We start from the raw sequence: 27,588 nt of genomic DNA, 5'->3' as shown, positions 1-27,588 counted from the left end.
AACATCATTAGAGAGTCCTGCCATTTCCCTTTCTTTACTATTTCCCAGTGACTCTCTGATGATCTTCCTGTTTTAATGAAGTCCCAACTTAAAATGGAGATAAATATCCATGACTTATTCGTGTCACAAAATCATCAAAATAAATTTACTTTGGTTGGGTACCATTTATTTATCACTGGTGTTTTATATATTTAACTTATATTTTCAATCAGAGTCGACTGATCATGCAGTGATTATTAAGACCAAACTTCACTCAAATCTCAAATAAGACAGACTGTTTGATGCAGTGATAAAAATGTTTCATCAAACTCTGCTGCTGATGAAGTCATAGCTGCAGTATCCAACTAATATATAAAAAAAATGTTTTTTGTTGTTGTTGTTTTTCATTGATTGATGATAATGCCCGGGCTTTTGTTGTTTTCGGGGGACCAACAGACATCCTTAAAATGACTGGAGTGATGCAGCCTTTCTCCTCCGGGAGCTGCTGGTTGAAACCGAACGACGGGAAGACGCTCAGGAGGATTTATACAGGCGAGCGGATAGACTGAGCACGGCGGGCGGCTGAGTGTTGATGCTTACCGTGTAAACGTAGCTTTACGGACGAACCGCACAACATCATATCACCCCGGTCTCAACAAACGGGAGGCGGAAATCATCGTTGCGGAAATCATCTGAGTGTGACGAACGAAGGTGTGAAATCCCATTGCTAACATAAACATAACAGCTGGGCAAGACACACCTGTCAAGTCTCCCCTTTTGGCAGGGAATCTACCATTTTTACTAACTTTTTTTCTTCAGGTTAACTTAGAAAGTGAGCTATTATTGTTACAGGTTAATTTTCTAAACGACAAAAAAGTAACTGTTAGGGATGCTCAAATATGAAAAATTGGACTGATGTTAATATCCAGTAGTAACACTGGTATTATGCTAGATGTACCAATATTTTATTTTATTAATTCTTTTTTATCCGATTACTCGATTAATCGTAAGAATCATCAATAGATTACTCGATTACTGAAATATTCGTTTACAACAGCCCTAATAAAATCACATAAACAAAAGAGTACCAGAAACATTGAAATTAAACATTAAGATCATCACTACCTTCAAAGTTTGTTGGGTTTTTAGGCTTTTCTGTTTTCATTCCTGTTAAAGTTGTTGTTCTAGTTGTGATCATTATTGTGTAAGTCGTCATTTCTTTTGGTCGTTGTCACAGCTGCAAAAAAATCCCACAATCCAAACACTTTCAAGTTAGATTTAATCTTATCTATCGTCACGACAACTCCATCATTTCATTGAGTTTTTATATGTTGATGGTTAAATAAGGAAAACTGAACAAAATCAGAATCAGTCACCAGTAATATGAATGCTCTTTTCTTCAGACATTAAAACATATTTTATATTTTCAGAACGTTCATGTAGTGAATCTACAATCTGCAATTCTTAAGTTGTTTAAATTATTTTATTTAGTTCTGTGGTAAAACACAAACAGGAAAAGTTCTTAATGCCCTTTTTGTCCTACAAAAACAAGGACAAAATTTTATAATTTTGTCCAAAGATAAAATTATAAAAAATGTATTGGAGAGAAATCATGTCTAAAAGAATACATTTTAGAAACATTGAAATTAACCATTAATATCATCATTACCTTTAGAGTTTGATGAATCACTTCCTGTTATAGGTTGGATTGTCTTTTTAGGCTTTGTTGTTTTTAATCTTTTCAAAGTTGTCACCACTTCGGTTGGTTGTGTCGTAACTGGAAAAATAGATAAAATACTTAAAAACATTATCACAATGATGATGTTTTTAATAAACATCATCATCTATGTTTTTAATAATATAGATTTATTAACTACAGTTAATAAATCTTAACTATTTATTAAATAAATAGTTAAGATTTATTTCTTAACTATAGTCATAATTTAACCTGTTAAAGAGGATTATGTTTCCATGAGTGATTTCTAAATTAACAATATTTAAATTGTAATATTACAGAAGCAGCTACTTATCAACAGACAGGAAGTAGATTTTATAAACAGCTCATAATTTTCTCACCTGGTTTTTCTCTCTGAGGTGAAATCCTGAAGCTAAACTCCTTCATGTCTCCTCTAGTTTTAACTTGACATCTGAATAACTCAGAACGTTTTGATGTGGAAACATGAGGAGAAGTTGTGAAGCTCACAGTGGCTGAACAGGCAGACTGAGGAGGAGTTATGGTTTTGATATTTTCATCATCTTTGTTATCATACAGCCACTTTACTGAGTGAGAACATCCACCATATGATGATACAGAGCAGATCAGGATGGTTTCATCACTGATCTTCTGTTCAGTCACTGAGGAAGAGGAAGATATTGATACAGTAACATTAATGCTGACTTCATCACATCAGCTGTAGTCATTGTATTGTATCAGTATCTGTTGTAAAAAAGTATCATAAAATGAAAACCTAATAATATAAATACTCACTGTTGACTGCAGATAGATCACTCTGCTTCTTTTTGTCCTGATGAGTTAAACCGTCTGCAGACATAAAGACCAACATCCTCCACTGAGATCTTCTTTATAACCAGAGAACAGTCTGATGTAACACTCAGTCTGTCTGATTTAGTTCTGGAATCTTTATGGATCTTCCCAAATTCAAAGTGTGTCTGTTGTATTTCTTTGACCACTGAGTAACCAGATAGTTTCACCACAGGTTTTCTTCTGGTTTCTAAAACATTCAGCAGGCAGAGAGACTTCATCTCCATCTCTGACAACAAAGTGAGACCAGATTATATCTGCTGCTGCTGAGGAGATGAGAGAAAATAAATTATGTACAGCTTTAGTTAATGTCCTAATAACTGACATACAGTGATTATTGTTCACCTTAGAAAGATATAGTCACAACTTTGCACACATTGTTTTTGATAAAATCAGATGAACCTACACTGTTAATGGATTTACTGTAAACATATTCTTACCTGTAAAGTTTAGCATAAAGAAGAAAAACATTATAATCCATCTGAGTTCAGCCATCGTGTGTCTCTTGTTCTCAGTCTTCTAGTTGTGTGACTGACTGGTAGAGATGCAGCATCTACTTCCTCTGAACCGTATGATGTCACTTCCTCAAACTGATGGATGGTTTGTGTGTATTTTTTTAACTAATCTAGTTTGGACATGGTGTAAAAGTAATCCATCTTGTCAACATAACAGCATTACAGAAACATAACTTTTAAAATCAAAACCTCATCTTTTTAAACAAGAAAATATTTGATCAGTAACAAGTTATGTTTCTGTTCAGAGAAAAGCAGCAGGATGAGATCATGGTTTCTGACAGAGAGGTGTTGAAGAGAGGAAGATGATGAAGGTGTGAAGATTTTAAATATAAATATGTGAATTTCCAGTTATTGTTCTATATTTGACACAGTTAATACAGTAAGGTGATCTCACACCTTTTAGTTCCTCATGTTTCCACTGAAGGGTTTATTTCTAATGTCTAAAAAGGAAGTTTTTAAGTGTTGCTGATGAGCAGATAAAATATGGTTAAAACACAGATGAGAGCATGAAAACTATTTGGTCACATACATATTGAAATATGGTTAAAGAAGCTGCATTTAAAATAAGAGCTGAATAAATTGTAAACTTGTACAAAAAGTCCCCAAACTGGTAAAATCAGGAGTTTCTCTTCATTTCAGCTCCATTTCACCTGAATCAAATTATTACAGATTCTCTGAAGAATTCAACTTCCTGCAGAGAAAATAATTTAGTATTCTGAATCATAGACGTCTGCAACAACAAGAACAGGAGCATTGTTCCAATCAGGTGGAGTTTTATTCATTTTTAACCATAATTATGTTTTACGCTTTGAAAACCACATTAATGATAGGTTATGCTCAAGTATAGGCAATGATCATGCTCCAAAATCTTCATCTAAAAATGTCTGCAAAGTTAATATAACTTATAGCACCCTCTACTGGAGACAAACTCTAAATCTTCAGTGTACGAATTTGCATTAAAAAAAAAAGGTTTTCTGGTTAAATGAAGCATATATACATAACTAGCAACATTACTCTTATTATAAGTCAGATTTTACAAATTGAGGAAATTTAAAAAGAAGTGAAATTAAAATCTTGCAACATAAACTGCCACAAACTAATTGGTGCTATGCCAAAAGAAATTATGAAAAAGCCTATTGACTGCTCTGAAAAGTATAAAATGTCAAATAGCTAATTTCTTTTTTATTTTATTTTATTAAAGTTATGGAAATTATTTTGGAGCATTTGGAGGAGAAAATGAAAATTAGAAAGTTTATTATTAATGACTGCAGGACCAAGATTTTAATTATCGGCTTTATCATCTCTTTCTGCCTTTTTTTCTTTCTCTTCATGACACAGAATGAAAAAAGGCTCAACTCCGGTGCTCTCCACTGACCCTCTTTCCTCATTTCCTTCGTGTAACGTCCAGCGCACACGACACAAGTTGTCAGCCGATTGTCGGCCCATCTTCAAAACCTGAGAGACACATTAGCCAACAGAAATCCAAGGTATAACGGTTCAATCGGGTTCGTCATGCCATGTGGTGTCCAGCCACATGGGCACAAAATAACGGCTACAAGTCCAGTTAACTAATTTTAATATCGGGCATTAATCAATGCTTTACTAGAATCTACCTAATGAAGAACAACTGAAAACTTAGGGTTTATAGCAATTTGGCTCCATCTCCTCCCCTTGTCATTTCTATATTCTTTGTGTAACCGGATCCTTTTCTGCGTTGTGCTGGTTATTGAGTGAACAGGCCGTGATGCAGTTTATCTTTTAAAAAATGATTCTCGGTTTATTTCTGACGAGAATACAGACAAAACAATCGTGTTAAAGGCTGCCCGCTCCAAGTCCTACACAAAACAAAAGTATATAACAAAAATTAACTTAATAGATCTATAAATAAACTGAATATATCTAGATGGAAAAATAAAACGCACACCCCTCCCGCAGGACAACATGACAAAAGGGGAGGGGCTAAGGGGCACAAACAATTTAAGGACAATACCACAGAAGAAGAAATAAAAGGGAGGGGCTTCAATCTTAAAGTAACACGGTTAAAACAATGACAGGTGTTTCAGTAAGATAAGGAACAAGACAAATAATAAAAAAAGACATTTTGTGTAATTATAACAAAAGAGAATTACAACCAGGTTACATTTGCACGAAATGTTGAATAAATATTAATGTTGTTTCCACATATCATCTCTGATGTCCACTGGACTTCGGGTTGCGCCGTGTCAGCTGTTTGGGATTCCCCTCGTTATTTCCCCTCAGAAAGCTGAAGGAGAATCCGCGCTTTCTGATTGGCTACCTGTCACATTCAGCGTTAAACTCCCAGTCGGGGAAAACCCCTGATTTAGATCGGAGCCACGACGATCTAAATCACACTGCAGGATGATCGGTTACGAAATCACCAGCGACAATCGGCCAACGAGCTAAGATTATCTTAAGGGGAAAATAGGTGGAAAAAATCGTGTAGTGTGAACTATTGCATTAGGTAGTCTGATGTGTCCATCTTCCCTATTTAAATCTACTGATTACTGAAGGCCAATGCAGTATACAGACTTCATAATCTGCACTCTTTTGGTTGAATGCAGTATTTATTTCCACTTTGGCTTTATGTTGTTTACTTTTTATTCAAGTACGTTTTTTGTTAATGGAGACTGAGAGTCCATTTTATTTTTGTTTTTGGTTGTTTATCAGTTCCAGTGTTATGTGTTCTTTTGAAAATAAAGTGTATCTATGGCAGGTAATCACATGCATTATTAGTCATTTCCATTAAATCAGTGTCAATGGTCTTGAAATAATATTATCGTTTATCACAATATTTTTTTTTTATTTAGTGGCTCAGCTTGAACCCCAGGGTCATTATTTATTCATCGCCAAAGAAACCTACAAAGCCACCATCTTCCTAGAACCATGTACATAGATTTTACCATAATCAGAAGCAACATTAGTAATACCTGACTCAGAATTAATTTCAATGTCCACAAATGCCAACAAAATTTAATAGGTATTTTTATTAGTAGCTTAAGCAGGATTAAGTGACAACAGCTTAATTCAAAATGGATCACCAGTTGCAATTAATTTTTTTGATGTCAATCACTATCACATTATCTACCCCTTCCTTATCCTGTCACTAGATTTTCTAAGAGGCTTTGGGGAGCAGTCAAACTCATGCCCAGTGGATGTAATGTCCTTTGGCAACAGAAATTTCGAAGTTCGTGGTCAGAATCTTGTCTGGACGAGATGAAATCCCCTTGAAATGGAACAAAGCAGATCTAGTCCTTTTTATCCTTTAGACTCTCACATCTCAGTCAATCAATGACCTTTGACCATTCACCAAGTCCGTTGCAGCAGAGTTGGGGTCTTTGGGCAGAGTAGGGCAGTGGTCGAATTAGGGATCCCGGATCTATGGGTAAACAGGTCTTGTCCCCCTCAAGTAGTGCGGAGCCTTAGCCTATCCTATCCTCTGCTGTTAGTTCTTCTGCATCATGTTGGCTCTACTCCGACACTAGGAACACAGAACCATTTGCTTCCCATTTTTAGAGTTTATATATCTTTTGTTTACATATGTGTGTATGTGGATGGTATACGTGACAACTCAACCGTCCATGTAAATGTATCCTATGTAACCTTTTAGCCGTTGGAAATTACCTAACATTTCATCCACTCTCACTTCTCTTTTCTTTGTCCGCTCATCCGCGAACATCTGTTTACACGTCTTTTTACTGTTTTTACTCTGCTTCTCAACAGTCATCATGTCTCACCCAAAAAGCCTCTTTTATTTTAACCTAATACTCTAATCTGATTTATTTTTCCCAAAACCCAAAAATTAACATTTGATTACTAAACATCATTCCACTGAAATACATACACTGCAAGATTATTTAGACCCATAACATGTGTCAACCAAAATCAGAATACATGAAATATATGTCAGATGAAATCAGATTACATGTCACATAAATCGGCATATATTATTAAGACTTTCTATATTTAACTACTTTTACTTCTAAGAATTAACACTACTTTTACAATGAATCATTCTTTCAATCAAGAGAAATCAAAAATTCAAGACTACTCATTTCTCTCAGGCTCTTATCTGTTTTCTGCTTTTCCCTAACCTCTTACCTACCACCTACCTCCAACACATCAGTGACCTTTAATTACAGTTACAGCTTTTACACCATCTCAAGTTCAAATGTCAAAATCACATTTAAAACCTTTTTAGTTTCTGTTTGATTCAGCATTCATTTATAATATTATAACCATAACTTATTAGTTACTCTTACAATGTTCTGAAAAGAAACCAAGAATACTCTGTTATTCTAATTATCTAATACCAAAATTACAGTTACTTGTTTTACTTGTATTTCCACCAGTGTAAGTTTAAGTGTGAGTATTCTTATAAACAACCCAATATTAATATAAGTATTTTACTTTGGATCTTATCGAATTACTCAAAAAGTTTAGATTTCATTCTTTAACCCTTTAATGCTTTGAAATAAGGAATAATCTGAACTATTTTTATACTTTTGCAGGCTGGAAACTTCCTTCCTCTTTCTTCAGGAAAACTGCTCTTTCTGTTTCATGTCTCTCTTTCTGCCTATGATTTTTTTATGATTAAATAGAAAAAAAGAACTAAAGCAAAGTTTGCAGGACACAATAACAACCAGATTAATTTTACTACAGTCTGACTCTACTGTCAGGTCTTGATGTCACCTGTGTAATCAATTTTAAAGGTAACTTTATTTATTATCACTATTAAACTAAAATCTCCAGCATGGGGAAGTGGGATGATCTCTTTTCTTTACAATATTTGACTGTAAAATAATCTCATGATTAGCATTTCAAAAACACCAACCTTCCATTTTGAATACAATTGCTAAGTGGGGAAAAAAATCACACATTAATATTTTATATTGAAATTCTCCAGCATTTTTCTAGGATGGAGAAGTGATCTCAGCAGAAAATGAGAAATGAGTCTCATTTTCTGCTGTTTTGCAAATAAAATACTGACTTGATATGAACAAAAACCTCTGAGGTCAGTTTTGTTATTTTGAAGTCCCACTTTTAAACAAATTATATAAATGTGCGTAGAGAATACTCAGGAAAAGTTACTCACTGTTTCCCTGCCAAGCTGAAATGAAAACAAAACCTTAGGTTGTTACTTTTACTTTCTGGTCTCCCTGATCTTACTGAAATGGTTTCAGGCACTTTATATGAAACTGATGTTCTGTGAAGTCTACCAGAATCAGGAGAATCAAACCTCATCAGTAACTCTGACATTTTCATAGTTCACTGCATTGTCCTCTTCATCACTGCACATCTATAAAAAAAGAAAATAATTTTATGAGTCTGACTGCAGAAATTCATCTACTAATCAGAAACCATACAAAAATGACTGATTTGAAGTTAATATAAAGGAGGGAACTGGACTTCTCTTGTGTCTTGAAAACACCTCTGATCCAAAAGGCTTAACCTTAACCATCCTATTAGTGTGATTGTTGTCATTATTACTTATAATGATAAGGAGTAAGAATGCCTTTTTATAGATGATTTGTTGCTGTTGGCTTCTTTAAGTTGTGTTCACCATGAACTGCAACAGTTTGAAGCTGGTCAGAAAAGAAAAAGTCAGTTCAGAAAGTCAGACCTCAGATCTGAACTGGAAAATGGTGAAATGTTCCCTCCAGTCTGGAATCAGTCCAGACGTTAATGTATCTTGGTGACTTGTCCACCAAGATATGAAGCCCACAAGTCAGCTTTGTCTTCAGGAATGCAGACATTGATATTAATTCATGGTGAAGAAAGAGTTGAGTCAAAAAGCAAATATCTCTATTTACTTGTCTGGGATATTTGAGTTAGTTTACATGGATTAACTTTTATTTATATTGTTGGTGAAGAATGTAGGATTTGCTCCCAAGTTTTGTCTTACTGTAATAGGAGCACTTCTGTAATGCTGAGACATCATCGTGCCCGACATGAGGGGGATGAACTGGTTAACAGCATAATGGTCAAGTCTCCCATTTTTTTACCCCTTCTCATCGTGCTCTCGTATTAATATTGTCTCGTAAATATTCCAGATTGTGCCACCCGCTCTCGTGTTAGTTCCATTGAAGGACCAGTGTTAGTTTAGGTTAATTCCTAAGGCATTTGCAGCAAACAAGATGGTGTATCGGATACAGGAAGGATGATGTAATAGAAAATTTTGTTTTAGCTTTATTTCATCTTTGATGGAACTTCTGAAGTTTACCATTTATTTGCTGGCTATATCTGCTGTGTTTTTGTATTTCCGCAAGATGTGTTTTTCCATTAAAGATAATGTTTAGATGTAACTGTGATAGTATAAGAGATCTGAAGACATCTTGGGTAAAACGCTTAACCTGGCAATTGTCTTAGGACTGACATGTAGAAACATGTCAGTCCTTTCAGTCCAGAAACATGTGGTGCCCTTGTTTGACCTGCACTCATGAGTAACTGACAAAGAATTAGAAGTTTCTCCTGAAATCCTTATTGTTTCTCTTTCCTGCCATAAAATCATCCCCTCCAAGTGGTGAGGAGGGGGTTCATGAGGAGGGGGTCAGGATTGTCTCTGTGGTCCATCTGGCAGTAGAGATAAGATCAGACTTTGGGAGGGTCTTTGTCTTGCTGTGACTATATAACGATGTGATGTGTGTTGTTCAGGGCTCTTCTCCTGACTGCGCTCAGTGAGAAGGGTCTTCAAACGCTTTTGCCTTCGAATAAAGAAACTTAAAGACAAAGATTAAGCTTTCTCTTATTATTGAAACAGCTTCTCATTCTTTGATCAATGAAATTTCCATAACAAGGACATAAGACTTCCACTTTAGCTGTAGATGTGAACTGATTTATTTTTGCCTTGATACTCAGTGTCGCCATAGTATGAGGCCTTCAACAGAATCTGACTTAAGGGCCCGGCTTACACACTGTTAGCACCACCAATAGTGTTTAAATATTTGGTGAAAACTGAGAGGGGGCAAATTTTGATTGGCTGAGATAAAAAGCAATTACTGAAAATGTTATATTATTTGCTGAGATGTATTTCTGGATAAACCGATCTCAAACACAAAGATTACTTGCAGCATCAGATTGTAGCCATGGTAACACAGCAATCAAACTATGAAGATGAGTTTTCATTGTTGTCATTAGCAACAAGTTTTTTATTATGATTTTAAAAAATTACCATATCTCCTTCCATCTGTGTTTTTCTTCCTGAAAAGAGAAGATTATTTTTTCTCTAAGAAAATGCAAGTTTGTAAAATCTTAAGGTTGAATGGTTTCACCTTTGATCTTCGTCCAGATGTTGACGGCCACAACAGCTGCTAGGAGAGCAGCTAAACCCGTGAACACAACGACGAACCTCAGTTTCAATCCACCTGACAACAGAAGGAAGCCAGATAAATAAAGCATTATATCAAAACATAAAGTTATGAGCAGGAGAAAATATTAACTTTTTACTGCAGATTGTTTACCAGCAGCCTTGTGTGTCAAAATCAAATATTTGTTCACTACTCTGACTTTCCATTTAATTTTTTAGGAAAAACAATGGTGAGATTTGTCTGAGGTTATTTTTTCCTTTCACTTCTAACATTTGTTTTTACAAGCAAAAAGGTCACTTCATTATGAAAATCAAAATCAGTGACATTAAAATCTCAGAACATTCTCTATTTTATTAAACAAAACATTTTCTAGGTCAGAAAGTTCAGGTTTTTCATATAGTCAAACTAAAAGAAATGATTTATTTGAATGTTTTTTCAGTAGATTTAACAAATAAAAGAAATCTACTGACAATTATAAAAAACATATTGGAGACAAAAATTACAAAGAAAATGTTACATTTCAGAAACATTTAAATTAAACATTAAGATCTTCTTTACCATTAGAGTTTGATGAATCACTTCCTGTTTTGGGCTTGATTGAGATTGTGATTGTAGACTGTGCTGCTGCCATGTTTGTTGTTGTTGTAGTTGACAATGTTGTCATCACTTTAGTTTTTTGTGTTGTACATAAAAAATTAAAATATCCCACAGCAAAAACATTTCCAAGGTAAATTTATTTACCAACTACAGTCACACTTATTCTTGTTGAAAACCTTTGTTTCTGAGCGTTTTATACGTTAGCAAACTGTCGTCATTAAACAATAGTTACACATGCATCATATTTATCAACAGACAGGAAGTAGTTTTTATAAGCAGTTCATCATATTCTCACCTGGTTTTTCTCTCAGAGGTGAAATCCTGAAAGTAAACTCCTCTATGATATTACTTTCATATTTAATTTGACATCTGAATAACTCAGAACGTTTTGATGTAAAAACATGAGAAGTTGGGAAGCTCACAGTGGCTGAACAGGCAGACTGAGGTGGAGTTATGGTTTTGATATTTTCATCATCTTTGTTATCATACAGCCACTTTATTGAGTATGAACATCCACGAATTGTTGACACTGAGCAGATCAGGATGGTTTTATTATTGATTTTCTGCTCAATCACTGAGGAAGATTAAAATATTACATTAACAACAATATTAATGCTGACTTCATTACTCAGCTGTAGTTACTGTATATTGTTTCAGTTTCTATCGTAACTAAATATTTTGAAATAAAAAGATTATGATATAAATACTCACTGCTAGCAACAGCCAGATCAATATCATAGTACGTCACATCTGGAACTGATGTTTCTAACTGTCTGCAGCCATAACGACCAACATCCTCCACTGAGATCTTCTTTATAACCAGAGAACAGTTTGCTGTAACACTCAGTCTGTCTGATTTAGTTCTGGCATCTTTATGAATATTTCCATCTTCAAACAGTGGTTCTATTGTTTTTATTTGATCATAGAATGACCAGGGAGTTTTATCACAAGTTTCCATCTGATTTCTGAAACATCGAGCAGGCAGAGAGACTTGAGCTCCATCTCTGACAAGGATCTCTGCGATAACTACTGTTATCACTGCTGTTGAGGAGATGAGAGAAAGTAAATTATGTACAGCTTTAGTTAATGTCACAATAACTGACATACAGTGTTTAGTATTCATCTTAAAAATATTGAAGTAGTCACAACCAGGGGCGTGGTACAGGGGTGAAAAGTGATGACAATTCTAGGGGCCCTGACTAACAGGGGGCCCTCTACAATTTATTTAATTGTATTTTGTTCATATAAATAAAATAAATAAAAAAAATCGGGATCCTGTCAAATACACAATTAATCATATTGTATTTTCAAAGATTATTTTTAGCAGTAAAGAGTTAATGTTACCCCTCTCAGAGCAAAAAACACACATCCGTTTTAAAAAGCTGAACTTTTTAAAGTCCTGTGGTAAAATACAAGCAGAAAAACTTTTTGATAACTATTTTTGTCCTAAAAACAAAGTGTTTGTTCTTCACCTCAACCACATGGAGAACAGGAAATGAAGAACAAATTTCCAGTAAATTTGGTTCTAAATATCTTATCAGCAGATTTAACAAATATCATAGATCTACAGTTATTAAAATGTTAGAAATAAAATCACATAAACAAAAGGACAAATTACAGAAACATTTAAATTAAACATTAAAATCATCACTACCTTCAGAGTTTGATATTGGGTTTTTAGTTGTTGTTCTACTTGTGGTCATTATTGTGTAAGTCATCATTCCTTTTGGTCGTTCTGTCACAGCTGAAAAAAATCCCACAATACAAATATTTTCAAGTTACATTTAATTTTATCTACAGTCACATTTTCAGCCTGTTGAAAATAATTAAGTTTCATAGAACCAGAGAACATTTAGATTCAAATTCCCTTTTAGATTTGGCTTCATATTATTAACCATGTTTAGGAGAAACATTTATCTGAGATTCTGCAGATACACTACAGTCAGACTGCAGCAGCAGGAAGAGGGAAAACAGGCTCAGATCATTTTATTGAGTTTTTCTATGTTGATGGTTAAATAATTAAAACATTTAAGAAACATTGAAATTAAACATTAATATCATCATTACCTTTAGAGTTCGATGAATCTCTTCTTGTAGGTTGGATTGTCTTTTTAGGATTTGTTGTTTTTACTCTTTTCAAAGTTGTCAACACTTTGGTTGGTTGTGTCGTAACTGAAAAAATAAATAAAAATACTTAAATATTTTCAGCTTAGATTTATTTCTCAACTATTGTCAGAGTTTAATCCTGTTAATGAGTCATATTTAACCTGTAATATTACAGAAGCATCTACTTATCAATAAACAGGAAGTAGTTTTTATAAACAGCTCATAATTTTCTCACCTGGTTTTTCTCTCTGAGGTGAAATCCTGAAGCTAAACTCCTTCATGTCTCCTCCATATTTAACTTGACATCTGAATAACTCAGAACGTTTTGATGTGGAAACATGAGGAGAAGTTGTGAAGCTCACAGTGGCTGAACAGGCAGACTGAGGAGGAGTTATGGTTTTGATATTTACATCATCTTTGTTATCATACAGCCACTTCACTGAGTGAGGACATCCACCATATGATGATACAGAGCAGATCAGGATGGTTTCATCACTGATCTTCTGTTCAATCACTGAGGAAGATGATGTTACAATAACATAATATTAATATTCTGACTTCATTTAAATTTTAGTCATAGTATTTTATCAGTTTCTGTTGTGAAAAATATTTTGAAGTGAAAACATAATGATATAAATACTCACCGTTAACAACAGTCAGATAAACATCAGAGTATATTTGATGTCCTGATGAGTTAAACCATCTGCAGCCATAAGTACCAACATCCTCCACTGAGATCTTCTTTATAACCAGAGAACAGTTTGCTGTAACACTCAGTCTATCTGATTTAGTTCTGGCATCTTTATGAATCTTTCCATCTTCAAACAGTGTTTCTGTATTTCTTCGACCACTGAATATCCAGGAAGTTCCATCACAAGTTTCCATCTGGTTTCTAAAACATTCAGCAGGCAGAGAGACTTCATCTCCATCTCTGACAAAGAAGTCAGAGCTTTGTTCATCTGCTGCTGCTGAGGAGATGAGAGAAATTAAATCAGGTGAATCAGGTTTAGTTAATATCAGTGTTGTGGTCAAGACCACCTAACCCGAGACCAAGACAAGACCAAGACCAGAGCATATCGAGACTGAGACAAGACCAAGACTTTTAGGGTCCGAGACCAAGTCAAGACCAAGACTGAGGGAAGTCGAGACAGAGTCAAGACCAAGACCAGCGCCCCATGCTACATGATGCGATAAAATGTGAAATATGATCAAAGTTACTTCTCAAATTGATCTGAAAAATCCATATTCCCATAAAAACACCTAGATATTAAATACTTAATAAATTTAACCAATATTAAGACAACTTCTGTCTCTGTGCTACAATCCGCGGCGGTCTTGTGCCATCCCTACAAACATAACACCCTGGGAATTTGCCCATATTGCTCATATAAGAATCCACCACTGTTGCACCATTAAACATAGCAATTGAGGCAATGCCCTGTCGGTAAATAACGCTCAACCATGAACACTGACCAAGGACCAACAAGCAAGAAGTAACCATGCACAAGACGCTAACCGTGACTGTTCTCACCCTCTCTCCTGCTACATGAAGCCAGGCAGTCTGACACCATGGCAGACATTACAGCTGCCACTTTGAATGAAAACAATCAAAGAGCAATGTGCATGCTCTGTGTGCTCTTTTGTTCTTGTGTTTTATTTATTTAATTAAAAAATATCAAAGTACATAATTAAATAAAATGATGATAGCTACTGCAGTGTATGTAGAGGATTACAAGAACAAAGAAGAGTGTTCTGTCAGGTCAGCATACGCTATCAGATCGTCATAGCTTAGCACAAACTTACGGCTATATTTGTCAGACACGTCATTACCATATAATTTTATTAATTAGCAACATAGAATCATAACGTAGATCGTCATACACTTTGTTATTAACAGTTGTATGGCATCCTGATTTAGCGGTTAAGTGAGTTTTACATGGGCGTGTGTTGTAGCTGACTCCAGCAGCAGCCAGACCCTGCTTTAAACAGCAGGGTCTGGCTGCTTTGAAACCATGACAACACATGTATATCTATATAGTTATAATTGAAAACAATTTAATGACTTATTTTTGTCATAACGTGTTGCGTATATGAACTGACAACTCCTCTAACTGTCGGACTTCTTAATGCGCAGGGATGGTACTCACTGCATGTATGCTATTCTGACAGCATATGGTAATCTGATAGAACAACGGCTCTCAGCGACACTCCAGTCCTATCTAATAAGTAAAGATACGAGCAGATGAATCATACTGTTCCTGAATGTCGCATTAATATATTGCAGACTTTTGGGCACAGCGTTGTCCCATACATGCGACAAGTCAGTCAACATCTCCGCACAATAATTCAGCACAGTGAGTGACTTTTTTTCCATCACAAATGCTTATGTGTACAGCTAGCTTTGCTAACATCACGTCAACGGAGCTTACCTTTCTTTGAGCTTCTTTTCTAAGTGACAAAAAAAGTTAGACGTTGTCCCCACCGTCTCTGAAAGCGAAGCGCTGCTGAGTTAGCTGTGGCCATCGGATTTCTTATGATTTATGCAGCAATATTCTATTACTGACGATTAGACATCTTCAACTGCTCAGAGAAAACCACTGCGCATGTCTTGGAGCACCGCGTGCGAGTGAAAGGTGGGGGTGAAGGGGGAGAAACAGAAACACGTAATTGGCAAGTTAAGTTATTGACTTGCCAATAACGTGACTTATTGGCAAGTTGGATTTTAATCGGTGCGTTTTGCATCCACCGAAAACAAAGTTGTTAACCAGTGTTGTGTTCAAGACCACCTAACCCAAGACCAAGACAAGACCAAGACCAGAGTGTATCGAGACCGAGACAAGACCAAGACTTTTAGGGTCCGAGACCAAGTCAAGACCAAGACCGAGGGAAGTCGAGACCGAGTCAAGACCAAGACCAGCGGCCCAGGCTACATGACACAATAAAATGTAAAATATGATCAAAATTGCTTTTCAAAATAATCTGAAAGATCCATATTCCCATAAGAACACCTAGATATTAAATACTTAATACATTTTACCAGTATTAAATATTCCATTTCTGTGCTACAATGTATGATGGTCTTGTGCCATCCCTAAAAACATAACGCCCTGGGCATTTGCCCATATTGCTCATGTAAGAAACCACCACTGTCTGCACCATTAAACATAGCAATTGAGGCAATGCCCTGACGGTAAATAACACTCAACTATGAACACTGACCAAGGAGCAACAAGCAAGAAGTAACCAAACCGAAGGCGCTCATCGTGACTGTTTTCACTCTCTATCTCAGTACATGAAGCCAGGTAGTCTGACACCATGGCAGACATTACAGCTGCCACTTTGAATTAAAACAATCAAAGAGCATTGTGCATGCTCTTTCGTTCTTGTATTTTAGTTATTTGTTAATTTAAATATCAACATACATAAATAAAATAATGATGCAGTGTACACAGAGCATTACAAGCATACGTTGTCAGATAGTCGTACGCTTAGCTCAGACATGCATACGCTGTCATTACCATATGATTTTATTTAATCAGCAACATAGAATCATGACGTAGATCATCATACACTTGGTTATTAACAGTTGTATGGCATCCAGCTGCAGCCAGACCTGCTTTAAATACACTCTGAAACCATGATAACGCATGTATATCTATCTAGTTATCATATTATGTCATATTATAAACAATTTAATGACTTATTTTTGTCATAACTTGTTGCATATGATGAACTGACAACTCCACTGACGGTCGGACTTCTTAAGGCGCATGCGCTGGCATGCTACTCAATGCATGTATGCTAGCAACATAGAATCATGACGTAGATCATCATATACTTTGTTATTAACAGTTGTATGACATCCTGACTTAGCGGTTAAGTGAGTTTTACACGGGCGTGTGTTGTAGCTGACTCCAGCTGCAGCCAGACCCTGCTTTAAATACACTTTGAAACCATGACAACACATGTATATCTATATAGTTATCATTGAAAACAATTTAATGACTTATTTTCGTCATAACTTGCTGCGTATGGTGAACTGACAACTCCTCTGACGGTCGGACTTCTTGATGCGCATGCGCAGGCATGGTACTCACTGCATGTTTGCTATTCTGACAGCGTATGGTGGTAATCTGATAGAACAGCGGCTCTCAGTGAGTGACACTCCAGTCCTATCTAATATGTAAAGAGCCGTGGAGAAGAATCGACTGCAACTACAGAAACTCGTAGTTGCTTGGATTTTAATCGGTGCGTTTTGCATCCACTGAAAACAAAGATGTTAACAAATAAACTGGACAGTATGCTGCAAGTTTAGTGGTATTTTAACAGTTGCGGTCTCGACTGGTCTTGAAAGAAAATGCCGAGTCCTCAGAGCCCGAGACCGAGACAAGACTGAGACCAAATGCGGTCGGGTCCGAGACGAGACCGAGACCATCAAAAAATGGTCTTAAGACCGGTCTCGACACCAAGACCAACTTCGAGTACCACAACACTGATGTTAACAAATAAACTGGACAGTATGCTGTACGTTTAGTGATATTTTCACAGTTGCGGTCTCGACTGGTCTTGAAATAAAATGCCGAGTCCTCAGCGCCCGAGACCGAGACAAGACCGAGACCATCAAAAAATGGTCTCGAGACCAAGACCAATCTCGAGTACTACAACACTGGTTAATATCTCAATAACCAACATACAGATGAACCTACACAATCGGTGGATTTACTGTAACAGCATTCTTACCTGTAAAATTTAGCATAAAGAAAAAAAACATTATAATCCATCTGAGTTCAGCCATCGTGTGTCTCTTGTTCTCAGTCTTCTGGCTTTGTGACTGACTGGTAGAGATGCAGCGTTTACTTCCTATGATCTGCATGATGTCACTTCCTCAAACTGACGGATGGTTTGTGTAATTTTTTAATCTAATCTAGTTTGGACATGGTGTAAAGGTAATCCATCTTGTCAACATAACAGGATTACAGAAACAAAACTTTTAAAATCAAAATCTCGTCTTTTTAACAAGAAAATATTTGATCAGTAAATGTTCAGAGAGAAAAGCAGCAGGATGAGATCATCATGGTTTCTGACAGAGAGGTGTTGAAGAGAGGAAGATGATGAATGTGTGAAGACTTTAAATATAAATATGTGAATTTCCCGTTCTTATTCTGACCTTTTAGTAATGAAAGAGGAAATTTCTATGAGGATGTGGCTAAAGAGCTCAGGAGGTTGTAACTGTTAATGATGAGCAGATAAAAGATGGTCAATACAATCATGAGAGAATGGAAACTATTTATGCACCTACATACTGAGATAAGTTTAAAGAAGCTGCACTTAAATTAGAGCTGCAAAAACTGTAGACTTACACTAAAAGTCTCCAAATTGGTAAAAATCAGGAGTTTCTCTACATTTCAGCTCCATCTGTCTCAAATAGTTGAAGTTAGAGTCTGAAGAATGTAACTTCATGCAGAGGAAATCATTTTGTCATCTGAATCAGAGGTGTTGGACCAGAGACATCTAAAAGCTGCTGCACAGCAGCCATCAAAGCCTGGAGTTCAACATTTCCTAGAGGGAAGAAGCAGATCTTTTCTTCAACAGGAATAAAAAAAGGTCAATAATCTGAGTCTGATACAGCGAGAAGAGGAGCATCGGTCCAGTCAGATGGAGTTATTATCCATCATCAATCATGTTTTACACTTTGAAAACCACATTATTAGTAATAGGTTATGCTGAAAGATAACCAATGATCTTCCTCCAAACTCATAAAAATGTCTGCAGTTAAAATAACTTACAGCGCCCCCTACTGGAGATAAACAGTAAATCTTCAGTGTAAGAATTTGTATTTGGAAAAAGAGAAGTTTTACTGTCAATGAGTTTTTCCTGTTTAAATGAAGGATACATACATAACAAGCAACATTACTCTTATTGTAACTCAGATTTTATAAATGGAGAAAATTTAAAATTAAGTGAAATTCAAATGCTTTAAATTAAACTGATATAAACAAATTGTTGCTATGCCAGTAAACTGCTCTGGAAAGTATAATAAGTCAAAAAGCATATTTCTTTTTTTATTATTTTATTTTATTACAGCAATACACAATAGACCTTAAATTCATTGAATTAATTTTTGAACATTTGGAAAAGAAAATGAAACTAAAAAGTTAATCATTGTTCATGACTCCAAGACTGAGATAAAAAAAAAAGATTAAAACTAGAAAAACATAAAATATCTCAGTAAAATCTCATTAATGAGGTTAAATCACTCATAGCACCCTTTGACCCTGAACGTAATAAAAGTTTACAAGTACACAAGACAAGGAAATTCAATGCTAACTTCATTCACATAACAGCTCCAATTCTACAGCAGGTTGTGTTAATATGTGACATCAGTACTGGGTCAATAGAAAGAGCTGAAACTCAGTCACATTTTTCAACAAAAATATGTTAGTATTTACATTTATTCATCTGAAGGTCAGATTTGGCTCAAGTACAGTTATAAAATGAACAAATATTTGCCATAGCATAAAAATCTGTTTACAGCACCCTCTTCTGGACAAGGAGCTCAATTCAGCACAATACATTTTTTAATTGTCATTTTTTAATCACTTTAAGCAGAAAAACTATATGTGAACAGTGAAGACATGAACTGATTTAATGTTTTGGTTTGGTGACAGTAACATAGAGGTCATTATGATCAATAGAGGGTCCAACAGAGGAGCTTTAAATAAAAATAAATGGCACCTTAAGTCTCCAGTTTAATGTATTTTCTTTAAGATAACCAGTTAAACCAGTCCAATCTTTTATTTGGATGGAGTTTTCCCTTGTGTAGCTGATGGAGGCGCAGCGAACAGCTTCTTCAGGTTCAGCCTTTAAAATGAAGACAAAACAATAAAAAATTCAACAACATGTGAAATTCTGAATATCAGGAAAGAAATACTGAATGTTTGATCTCACAGATGTTTGACTGGATCCTGCAGCAGGGATCAGGTTCTGTCCCTTTACTGAGGAAAACAGCCACATTAATAACACCTGCTTACAGTTAGAGAACACTGAATAATTAAACATCTGGTTTAGTCAAAATGTTTATTACATAGTCGATTCAGTTTATGATTTAAACTTGTGATCATTTTATGAGCATGAATGAAGGTTAAACATTATTTCCTCATTGAGACTCTGAGGGGAAATAAACTCAGCCTATTTGTGATTTTTTTTGTCAAAAAAAGATAAAAACATTTAATTATTTTACTCCATTTAGGTCACATTTGTCTTTTATGCAAACGTTAAACTCACCTTATCATTGATAATCTGAGGTTTGATCTCTGAAAAAGAGAACACTGACATTGACTTGAGAAAGAACATAGTTTTATTTAAACTTAAAGGTTTAATATTTTAAATAATTGCTCTCACTTTTAGTTTTCCTCCACCAGATGGCTGCAGACACAGAAACTACAAACACCATGAACCCAGGAGAAACACTGATAAGGAGCTTTCACCATGCTTAGGAGATTTAAACAAAACAGAAAACAAACATTAAAAAAATATTTTCATAAACTGATGCTTTAATTAGTCTAAAAAACAAAAATCAATTAAAAAAAAACAAGTTGCAGCCTGTTGCACAGCAGGTGGAGGCTGAGCTGATGATGATCAGTAACAAAGTAAAGGTGAGGACATCTAGTGGTACTGACAGGTAAACAGGAAACAAAACTTTCAACAACCCAGAACACACAATAATTTAATTTCCTACTAAATAGAACAAAGTTTTACATAAAATCTAAACTTAAACTCAGCTTTGCAGAAGCAGCTGATAAGGATCAAACTCAAACTAACTTTTTTTTTACAGTATTCATCATATTCTTGTGTGTTTTTTCATATTAAAAACATTTTAATTGCAGCTTTTTGGCAAGAATAAAGATGATTTAACCATTTATTATGTTCTCACCTGTTTGATCCTGAAGCTAAACTCCTTCATGTCTCCTGCAGGTTTAACTTGACATCTGAATAACTCAAAACTCTTGGATGTGTAAAGATGATGAGAAGTTGGGAAGCTCACACTTTAGTGGATTTAACAGTTTAATCTCTTCATTATGGTCACACAGCCACTTCACTGAACATTATTCATTAACACAGAGCAGGTTAATGTCACAGCACTGATGTTCTTCTGTTCAGTCACTGGTTGGAACAGAAACAGACATTCAAACTTAACGGATCAATCATTTCAGTCATCAGTTTATTTATTTGTTGTATAATAAAGACAGTTTGAACCTTGATATAAATACTCACTCTTAACAACAGAGGAAGCACAGAGTCTTCTTGTCCTGATGAGTTGAACCGTCTGCAGCCATAACGACCATCATCCTCCACTGAGATCATCTTTATAACCAGAGAGCAGTTTGCTGCAGCTCCCAGTCTGGTTTACTGGTTTGAGGAGTTACTGAAGATCCAGGTGAGATTTTCACATCTACCCAGTTTATCTGTTAAATAGTAACAGTACAGAGTGACCTCACCTCCATCTCTGACAGTAACACATGAATGTTTTCCATCTGCTGCAGCTGTGAAGATAAACAGAAGTAACTTTAGTAAGATTTGCTTTTCTTGATAGTTTTATAAATGTAAATAAATCCTTACCTGGAATCTGAAGTATCAGAACAGTAGGAAGTATTTTAATCCAACTGAATTCATCCATCGAGCGACTCTCAGCTGTGTGTCTGACTCTGGTAGAGAGATGGAGAATCTACTTCCTCTGACTCGCATGATGTCACTTCCTCCAACTGACCAACCAGTCATTTATCGAGTTAAACATTTTAGACAGAGAACCAACGTCAATTGTTCCTCCTGTATGTTTATCTGATTATTAGAGATCGGAAAGAGTTTTGAGAAGGCTCCAAATGTAGACCAAATATAAAATATTAAAATAAGAAATGTAACTTAAGATGGAGGCAACTTTTTTTAAAATTAAAGAAACTTCTGTTTAGAGTCTATGTGGTCTGTGGCTTAAAAGACAGAAGATGACAGATGTGTGAAGATTAAAAGAGATAAATGAGTGTTCGTTTTTTTTCACACGTCAAACATGCCTTGTTAGTTCCTCAGTTTAAGTTTTTTTTTTTTTTTTTTGAGAAGTGATGAAGTGTTTGGTGAGAACGTGGCTGGTTTCACACCCTGATAATAATCAGATGAACACACTGAAAACTGCCACTGGTCCCCTGTTAACTGAGCACATGCAGTATTATAAAGTACCAGTTGATTAAAACAGTGTAGAAACATTTTAAAAGTTAAGGCTAATGAAATCTTGATTAAAAGTGTTTTAAAGTAGCTGAACCTGGACAGATATGGACAACTTTAAACTGCTACAACTCATCACCAACCTTCTTCCTGTTGTAAAAAGCAACATTGCTCATGTTTGTTCACACTGACAGGTGGAGACTCTCCTCTGTCTGATCCAGCTGGTTTCCTTCTGTGTTTTATCTGTTTTACCCACAGATTCACATATTTCTGTCTTAATCCAACATGCTGATGATAGAGACGGGGTTTGAACATTAAAGTGGTACATTGCTGCAGAATCCCCCTGGTGGTGGACAGAGACATTGCAGCTCTCATCTTTAACCTCAGCCTCTATTTCTACTCAGATCATCACAAAGGAACACAAAATCACTTTAAATAAAGTTCTTCATTTAAAAACAGAACAAAACCAGAAGATCTTCTTCTCACAGGATAATTCAGCATTTCTTATGTTGTCATGGTGGGTCAGTGCTTTGTGATGTCAAGTTTAATGCCTTGAAAGGAAGATACTGATAGATGTGTGAAAAAGTTCAGATAAATATACAAGAGTCCTTTTCACACAGTTAAAGTCATTTATCAGTTCCTCATTTTAATTCTAGTGCATTTTATTCTGAGATGTGAACAGGAAGTCTTTGGTTACACTGTGGAGAAAAAGACCTTCAAGGTTTTATCTTCCGATAATGAGATAAAGATTATTAAAATTAGGGGTTTTTTCTCCCGTCAGTTTAGTTCACATCAAGGTTTCTCTGACTCACAGGACCAACAAAAGCTATATGTTAATTTCCAGTAACAGATAGTTAATTTAGAAGACTGTAAACGTCAGTCTTCACACAAATGATAAATCTCCTTTGCCTGTTTCTTTCAGTAGTTGAGAACATTAATTCAATGTTTTTACATATTATTGAGTTAAGCCAACAATCCATTGATACGGCCATGATAAAATTTAAAGGTTTCCCTGCTAAATCATGCAACAGCAACATTTTCTGGTGCTTGTGTGCATGTGTTGCATGCTACCCAGGTTCTTTCCTTGAGCTGATTGGTTTTATCGGTGGGCGTGGCACCTGCTATTGACAATCTGATAGGTTTGAATTAGGGATCAACCTAACACATATTACATGTTTGCGAAGAGAAACCAAATTATTTCCACAGTAAAAAATGCTAAATTTATAGGTATAATACAAAAACTTTATTTTCAGAAAATATTAAAACAGTTCATTGAAATGAGCTCAGGCATTCAGCTGTTCAGGTTACATAGTTTAAACTTATATAATAAAAACCAACAGACAGGAAATGGTTAGACATGTTTTGCTAAAGTTGCAATTGTAGCTTCTGCAGTTAATGCTGCTGCTTCTTGGTGCCTCATTCACTGTGTGTGTTTGTGTGTTTATACATGTTTTAAATTTTAAACCGTACTGTGCATTGGGGGAAGTCTATGTACAGTTGTTAGAAGTTTCTGAGTTTAGGATTTTGATATGAAAGGACTAAAACGTTGGATTATCAATACTTCCCCAGCATCCTGGATGACAGTCAGGACTCCAGGGTTCTCAATCAAAAGTATAAAGAAACAAAGCAAAAGGGAGGCTGCAAGGTTAGCAGCAAAAAAGGCAAATATTTAAGGTTCTGCTTCACAGTCTGACCTCTACAACACCAGATCCATAGCAAAACACACAAACTAAGATTACAGGTTCCATCCAACAAGTGCTTCAGAGACTGTTGCATTGTGTTGGTCACAGAAACTTGGTTGCAGTGAAACTAGTCTCAGATAACAAGCTAGAGGGCTGCATGGCTAACCGCCATGGCATCAATAGGGTAGAGGTGAGGAGTTATGCATATACATCGACAATAGCTGGTGAGATTAACTATCAATACTGAAAGGAATCCCAGTGAACCACATAGTAACAGGGTTGGTCTTCAATGTTTGACCAGTCTGCTGGGGTTTTCACTAAGACGTTGTGACATTTATTAATTAATTCAGCTACAATTGCCCCACTGACCAAAGGACCATCATCAACATTCTCACAACTACCAATCAGTACCTTCTATAACTGGTTTAAAAACTGGTTCAAAGCCACATCATTTCCTTCTGTGTTTCAGAGCTCCTAATTGGTGCCGATTGGATCTGGGTTCAGCTGGCCAGTGTCTCCAGAAGAGCTTCAGATCCAGTTCAGATCTGTCACTTGCTCTCATTACTCTCTGGCTCTCTTTGCTCTCTCTTCTCCAGCCAGTCATAATTTTGTTTTAAATAAATCTAATTTTAAGTAATGCCATGCAGTGCTTCCCTTTATTTGTTGTGATCCCAGAGCTGGGCTGGAACTAATTGGGGGCTCGTCCGGGACCAGGTATGATCTTCTGAGGCTGGTGAGGAGATGCTTGAAGAACAACTTCAACACCTCTACATGCAAACATACAATGAAACTAACACCTTGAGGACTCAAAGCAGATTCTGTGACACTTTTCACAACAAGGCAATGGCCCGTATAATGCAAACAACTGACCTGATAGGACATTTGATGATTATTTCTAATCATGGTCTATATGTTATTTTGTACATATTGTTTCCTGTATGCTTTGCTGTTACTCTAATGTTATCCTGATCTTACTGTGGGGATTGAAAAATATTCAGGCCTAATAATTTCCAGACCTGCAACATTTTGCTATTTTTAACTTTACTCAAACTCATAAACAACAAACTCAAATACAGTTTGACCTATAAAACAGAAAATGTTTTCTATTATATTAATACACAAGGAAAGTTAACAAAAGCAAAATTTCATTCACAAACATTTTGTATAGGGCAGTGCTATGACATGATGTATAAAACACTGAGTGAAAATTTGAATATTTACAGTCAAATGAAAATGTTAGTACACTTTATACATGCAAAAAGATAAACTAAAACCCCAAAATACAAAGAACAAAATTTTAAAACTGTCTTTTGTTTGTCATAATCCTTTAAAGTGGACTTGAGCAATTACTCGTCAGGCTTTATGGAGAATTAATTTAAAAACTTAGGGGAAAAGGGTCCAAATGGGGAATCATGCTGAAGAGCATGATTATCCAATAAATGCAAAATTCTTTATTATTTCCTGTTTTGAGACCAAAGTTCTGAAGTTAATTGGCAAAATAAAAAGATAATTAAATTGTCATGTTACCACATGTAGGCGTTGGGTCTTGTTTGCTGTTTCAGTTGATTGAGGTAATGAAACTGTAGAGCTTGTTGGGATCATCAGAGGCTGCAGCAGAGGAGGAACAGGCTGCCACGGTGCTGTAGGTCACTGTGTCATGTTGAACAACCTGGAAACAGAAAAACAATATTACAGCTTCATTAAGGGGAGGTTTACATTATGCTACATTTATCCTCCTCCAAATGTAATCACATACGACTCTTAATCCCCCCAGAACTGTTATTATACTCGCTGTCTGTACAACCTATTTCTGGGGTCATTTTTTACCCTTTTAGTTTGATTTTACCTTGGTAGTCAGAAAGGAAACCAATAGAAGTAATTCAACACACAGAGAAAACAACCTTTGTGCTTTAAGATGAACATTTCAAAATTGTGATGCCATTTAATCCCAGTATAAAGTATCATAAATAATTATTGGAAGATCAAAATATAGATTACTTTCTGTGAATCAGTAAAGTCAAAATCTTACCGGAGTATTTCTTTTAGTTTCCTCTGCATGTCTGATGGTGGCGTAAGAAACATCATCTTCAAGTTCAACCTGCTCAGAGGAAAGCAACAGATTGATTTTCTGTAACTTTTGGTCTTTCAAGCATCATAGTTATCTGTTTAACTTCTGCTACAGTAGTTAGTTAATATTTACTAAGCTAAGTGGTAAAATACCATTTTATGCCAAGTCACTATCTCTTGCAACACAACCTGTTTGTTTTTGATGCAGTCAGGTTTCAACGTTTCTGTCCTGGAGTTTTACTTTCTGGGACAATTATTGAGAGTGCATTTAAAATCACAGTCATCCTGACAACATCTGAGCTCAGGCTCAGTTGTTGGTGAATCTCATTGAAGTTCTTGAGAAAAGAACAAACTGAACGAAAAGTATGAAACAGATGCATGATATCCAATTTAAACTTTACTCACAGCATTTTCACCAGCCTTTGTTTTCTTTCCTGAAAAGTTCAGTGAGTTAGATTTATGTTAATCCAGAAAGATGAGAAATATATTTATAGTTTTACCAGTCAGTGCTCTCACCTTTAGCTCTCCATATGATGATCACCACAGCAGTGATCAGGATAATGACTGAAACCACAGCTACAGGAACGACTGGAGCAAAGCAAACAATTTCATTTTTATGGTGAATCAATGTAAGCAGTTTTTTAAATGATATATTCTGAATGTAATTTTCAGTATTCAAGGTAATTAAGTTTTTAATTTACAACTATGTGAAAATGAAAAGGATGAGTTCTGAATATGAACATAGAATCAAACAGTGTTAACTCACTGGCTTTATTTACTGAAGAGGTTGTAGTATTGTTTGTTGGTGTGACGTCTGAAAGGCCTTGACAAATGAGAAAAAAATGAAAATTATTTTTACAAACAAGATGTTTATACATTTACCCTCAATGAAAAGATTTTTTTTGAATGATGCAGTGCCCATTTCCAAGAGTCATACACATTTTCAGTTATCTAATTTATTAAAAATCTATTGGGCCAAATGTGGTAAAATGTGTTTTTACACTTGAAGTTTTTACCACTTCGACGTCTGGTTTGAAACAGACACGTCCCTTAAATTTGTTTTCATTTGTATTTCAAATTAGATTACATCAGATCCATCAAACCTCTATGGAAAACCTCAAATAAGAGAATAAAATTCATCAATAAGACTAAGGAATCATTGTAGCAGGAAAAAGATGACAGGAAACGATGACAAGAAAGAAACTATAAAAAACAATAAAACAAAAAACAATTGTGTCAAAGAAGCTCAACAGGAAAGATTAAAAATCACAGAATAAATAAAATGAGAACTAAAACTCAGAACATCCTACCCAAATGAAATAAATTATTTTAAAATAAATGTTAATATTAGCTCTCAAACAGTTGATGGATTATGATCTTGATATTTTCTGATGTCATTTGGTTGTAGCCGAATTTGAAGAGACTCCATGTATAAGTGGCTTCTTTTTTTCTAGCTCTAAAATGTGGATAAAAGAAAACAAAAATATGACACTTATTGCATGTAATACTACAGCGGACACTTGGGGAGTCAGGTAAATCTTTAAATAATATTTTAAGACAAA

At 35.5% G+C, this 27,588-nt stretch overlaps 3 protein-coding genes and 1 long non-coding RNA gene across 5 annotated transcripts; all 4 read right to left on the bottom strand.

The window, feature by feature from the left end:
* Positions 1 to 615: 615 nt before the first annotated feature.
* LOC148153110 (uncharacterized) lies at positions 616 to 11,916 on the bottom strand. Its single transcript, XM_088002282.1, has 4 exons — positions 11,670 to 11,916; positions 2,056 to 2,334; positions 1,649 to 1,756; positions 616 to 671 (listed from the first exon to the last, which is right to left on the bottom strand). The coding sequence occupies exons 1-4, from the start codon at positions 11,914 to 11,916 to the stop codon at positions 616 to 618; spliced, it is 690 nt and encodes a 229-aa protein (XP_087858408.1).
* A 984-nt stretch (positions 11,917 to 12,900) lies between these two features.
* On the bottom strand, positions 12,901 to 17,859 carry LOC148153109 (uncharacterized). Its single transcript, XM_088002281.1, has 5 exons — positions 17,805 to 17,859; positions 13,709 to 14,032; positions 13,300 to 13,578; positions 13,026 to 13,130; positions 12,901 to 12,905 (listed from the first exon to the last, which is right to left on the bottom strand). Exons 1-5 carry the CDS (start codon positions 17,857 to 17,859, stop codon positions 12,901 to 12,903), a joined length of 768 nt encoding a protein of 255 aa, XP_087858407.1.
* Positions 17,860 to 19,148: 1,289 nt separating this feature from the next.
* Positions 19,149 to 23,013, bottom strand: LOC148153108 (uncharacterized). Of its 2 annotated transcripts, XR_015761797.1 has the most exons (6): positions 21,684 to 23,013; positions 21,563 to 21,607; positions 21,339 to 21,489; positions 20,466 to 21,227; positions 20,349 to 20,377; positions 19,149 to 20,054 (listed from the first exon to the last, which is right to left on the bottom strand). It is a non-coding gene; the product is annotated as an uncharacterized LOC148153108 (long non-coding RNA). The 2 variants fall into 2 exon arrangements; XR_015761796.1 differs by having other exon boundaries at positions 21,339 to 21,607.
* A 484-nt stretch (positions 23,014 to 23,497) lies between these two features.
* LOC106913016 (uncharacterized) lies at positions 23,498 to 27,415 on the bottom strand. The gene is made up of 5 exons (XM_088002155.1): positions 26,793 to 27,415; positions 26,543 to 26,614; positions 26,432 to 26,460; positions 25,989 to 26,057; positions 23,498 to 25,628 (listed from the first exon to the last, which is right to left on the bottom strand). The coding sequence occupies exons 1-5, from the start codon at positions 26,902 to 26,904 to the stop codon at positions 25,518 to 25,520; spliced, it is 393 nt and encodes a 130-aa protein (XP_087858281.1). The 5' UTR covers positions 26,905 to 27,415; the 3' UTR covers positions 23,498 to 25,517.
* Positions 27,416 to 27,588: the final 173 nt, after the last annotated feature.

The sequence above is a fragment of the Poecilia mexicana genome, unplaced genomic scaffold (genome assembly GCF_051168715.1).
Source record: "Poecilia mexicana isolate PSO_F unplaced genomic scaffold, ASM5116871v1 scaffold_21, whole genome shotgun sequence".
In the NCBI taxonomy this organism is placed as follows: Eukaryota; Metazoa; Chordata; class Actinopteri; order Cyprinodontiformes; family Poeciliidae; genus Poecilia; species Poecilia mexicana.
Note: the sequence above shows the minus strand (reverse complement) of the source record. Positions and strands in the feature narration are given on the sequence as shown.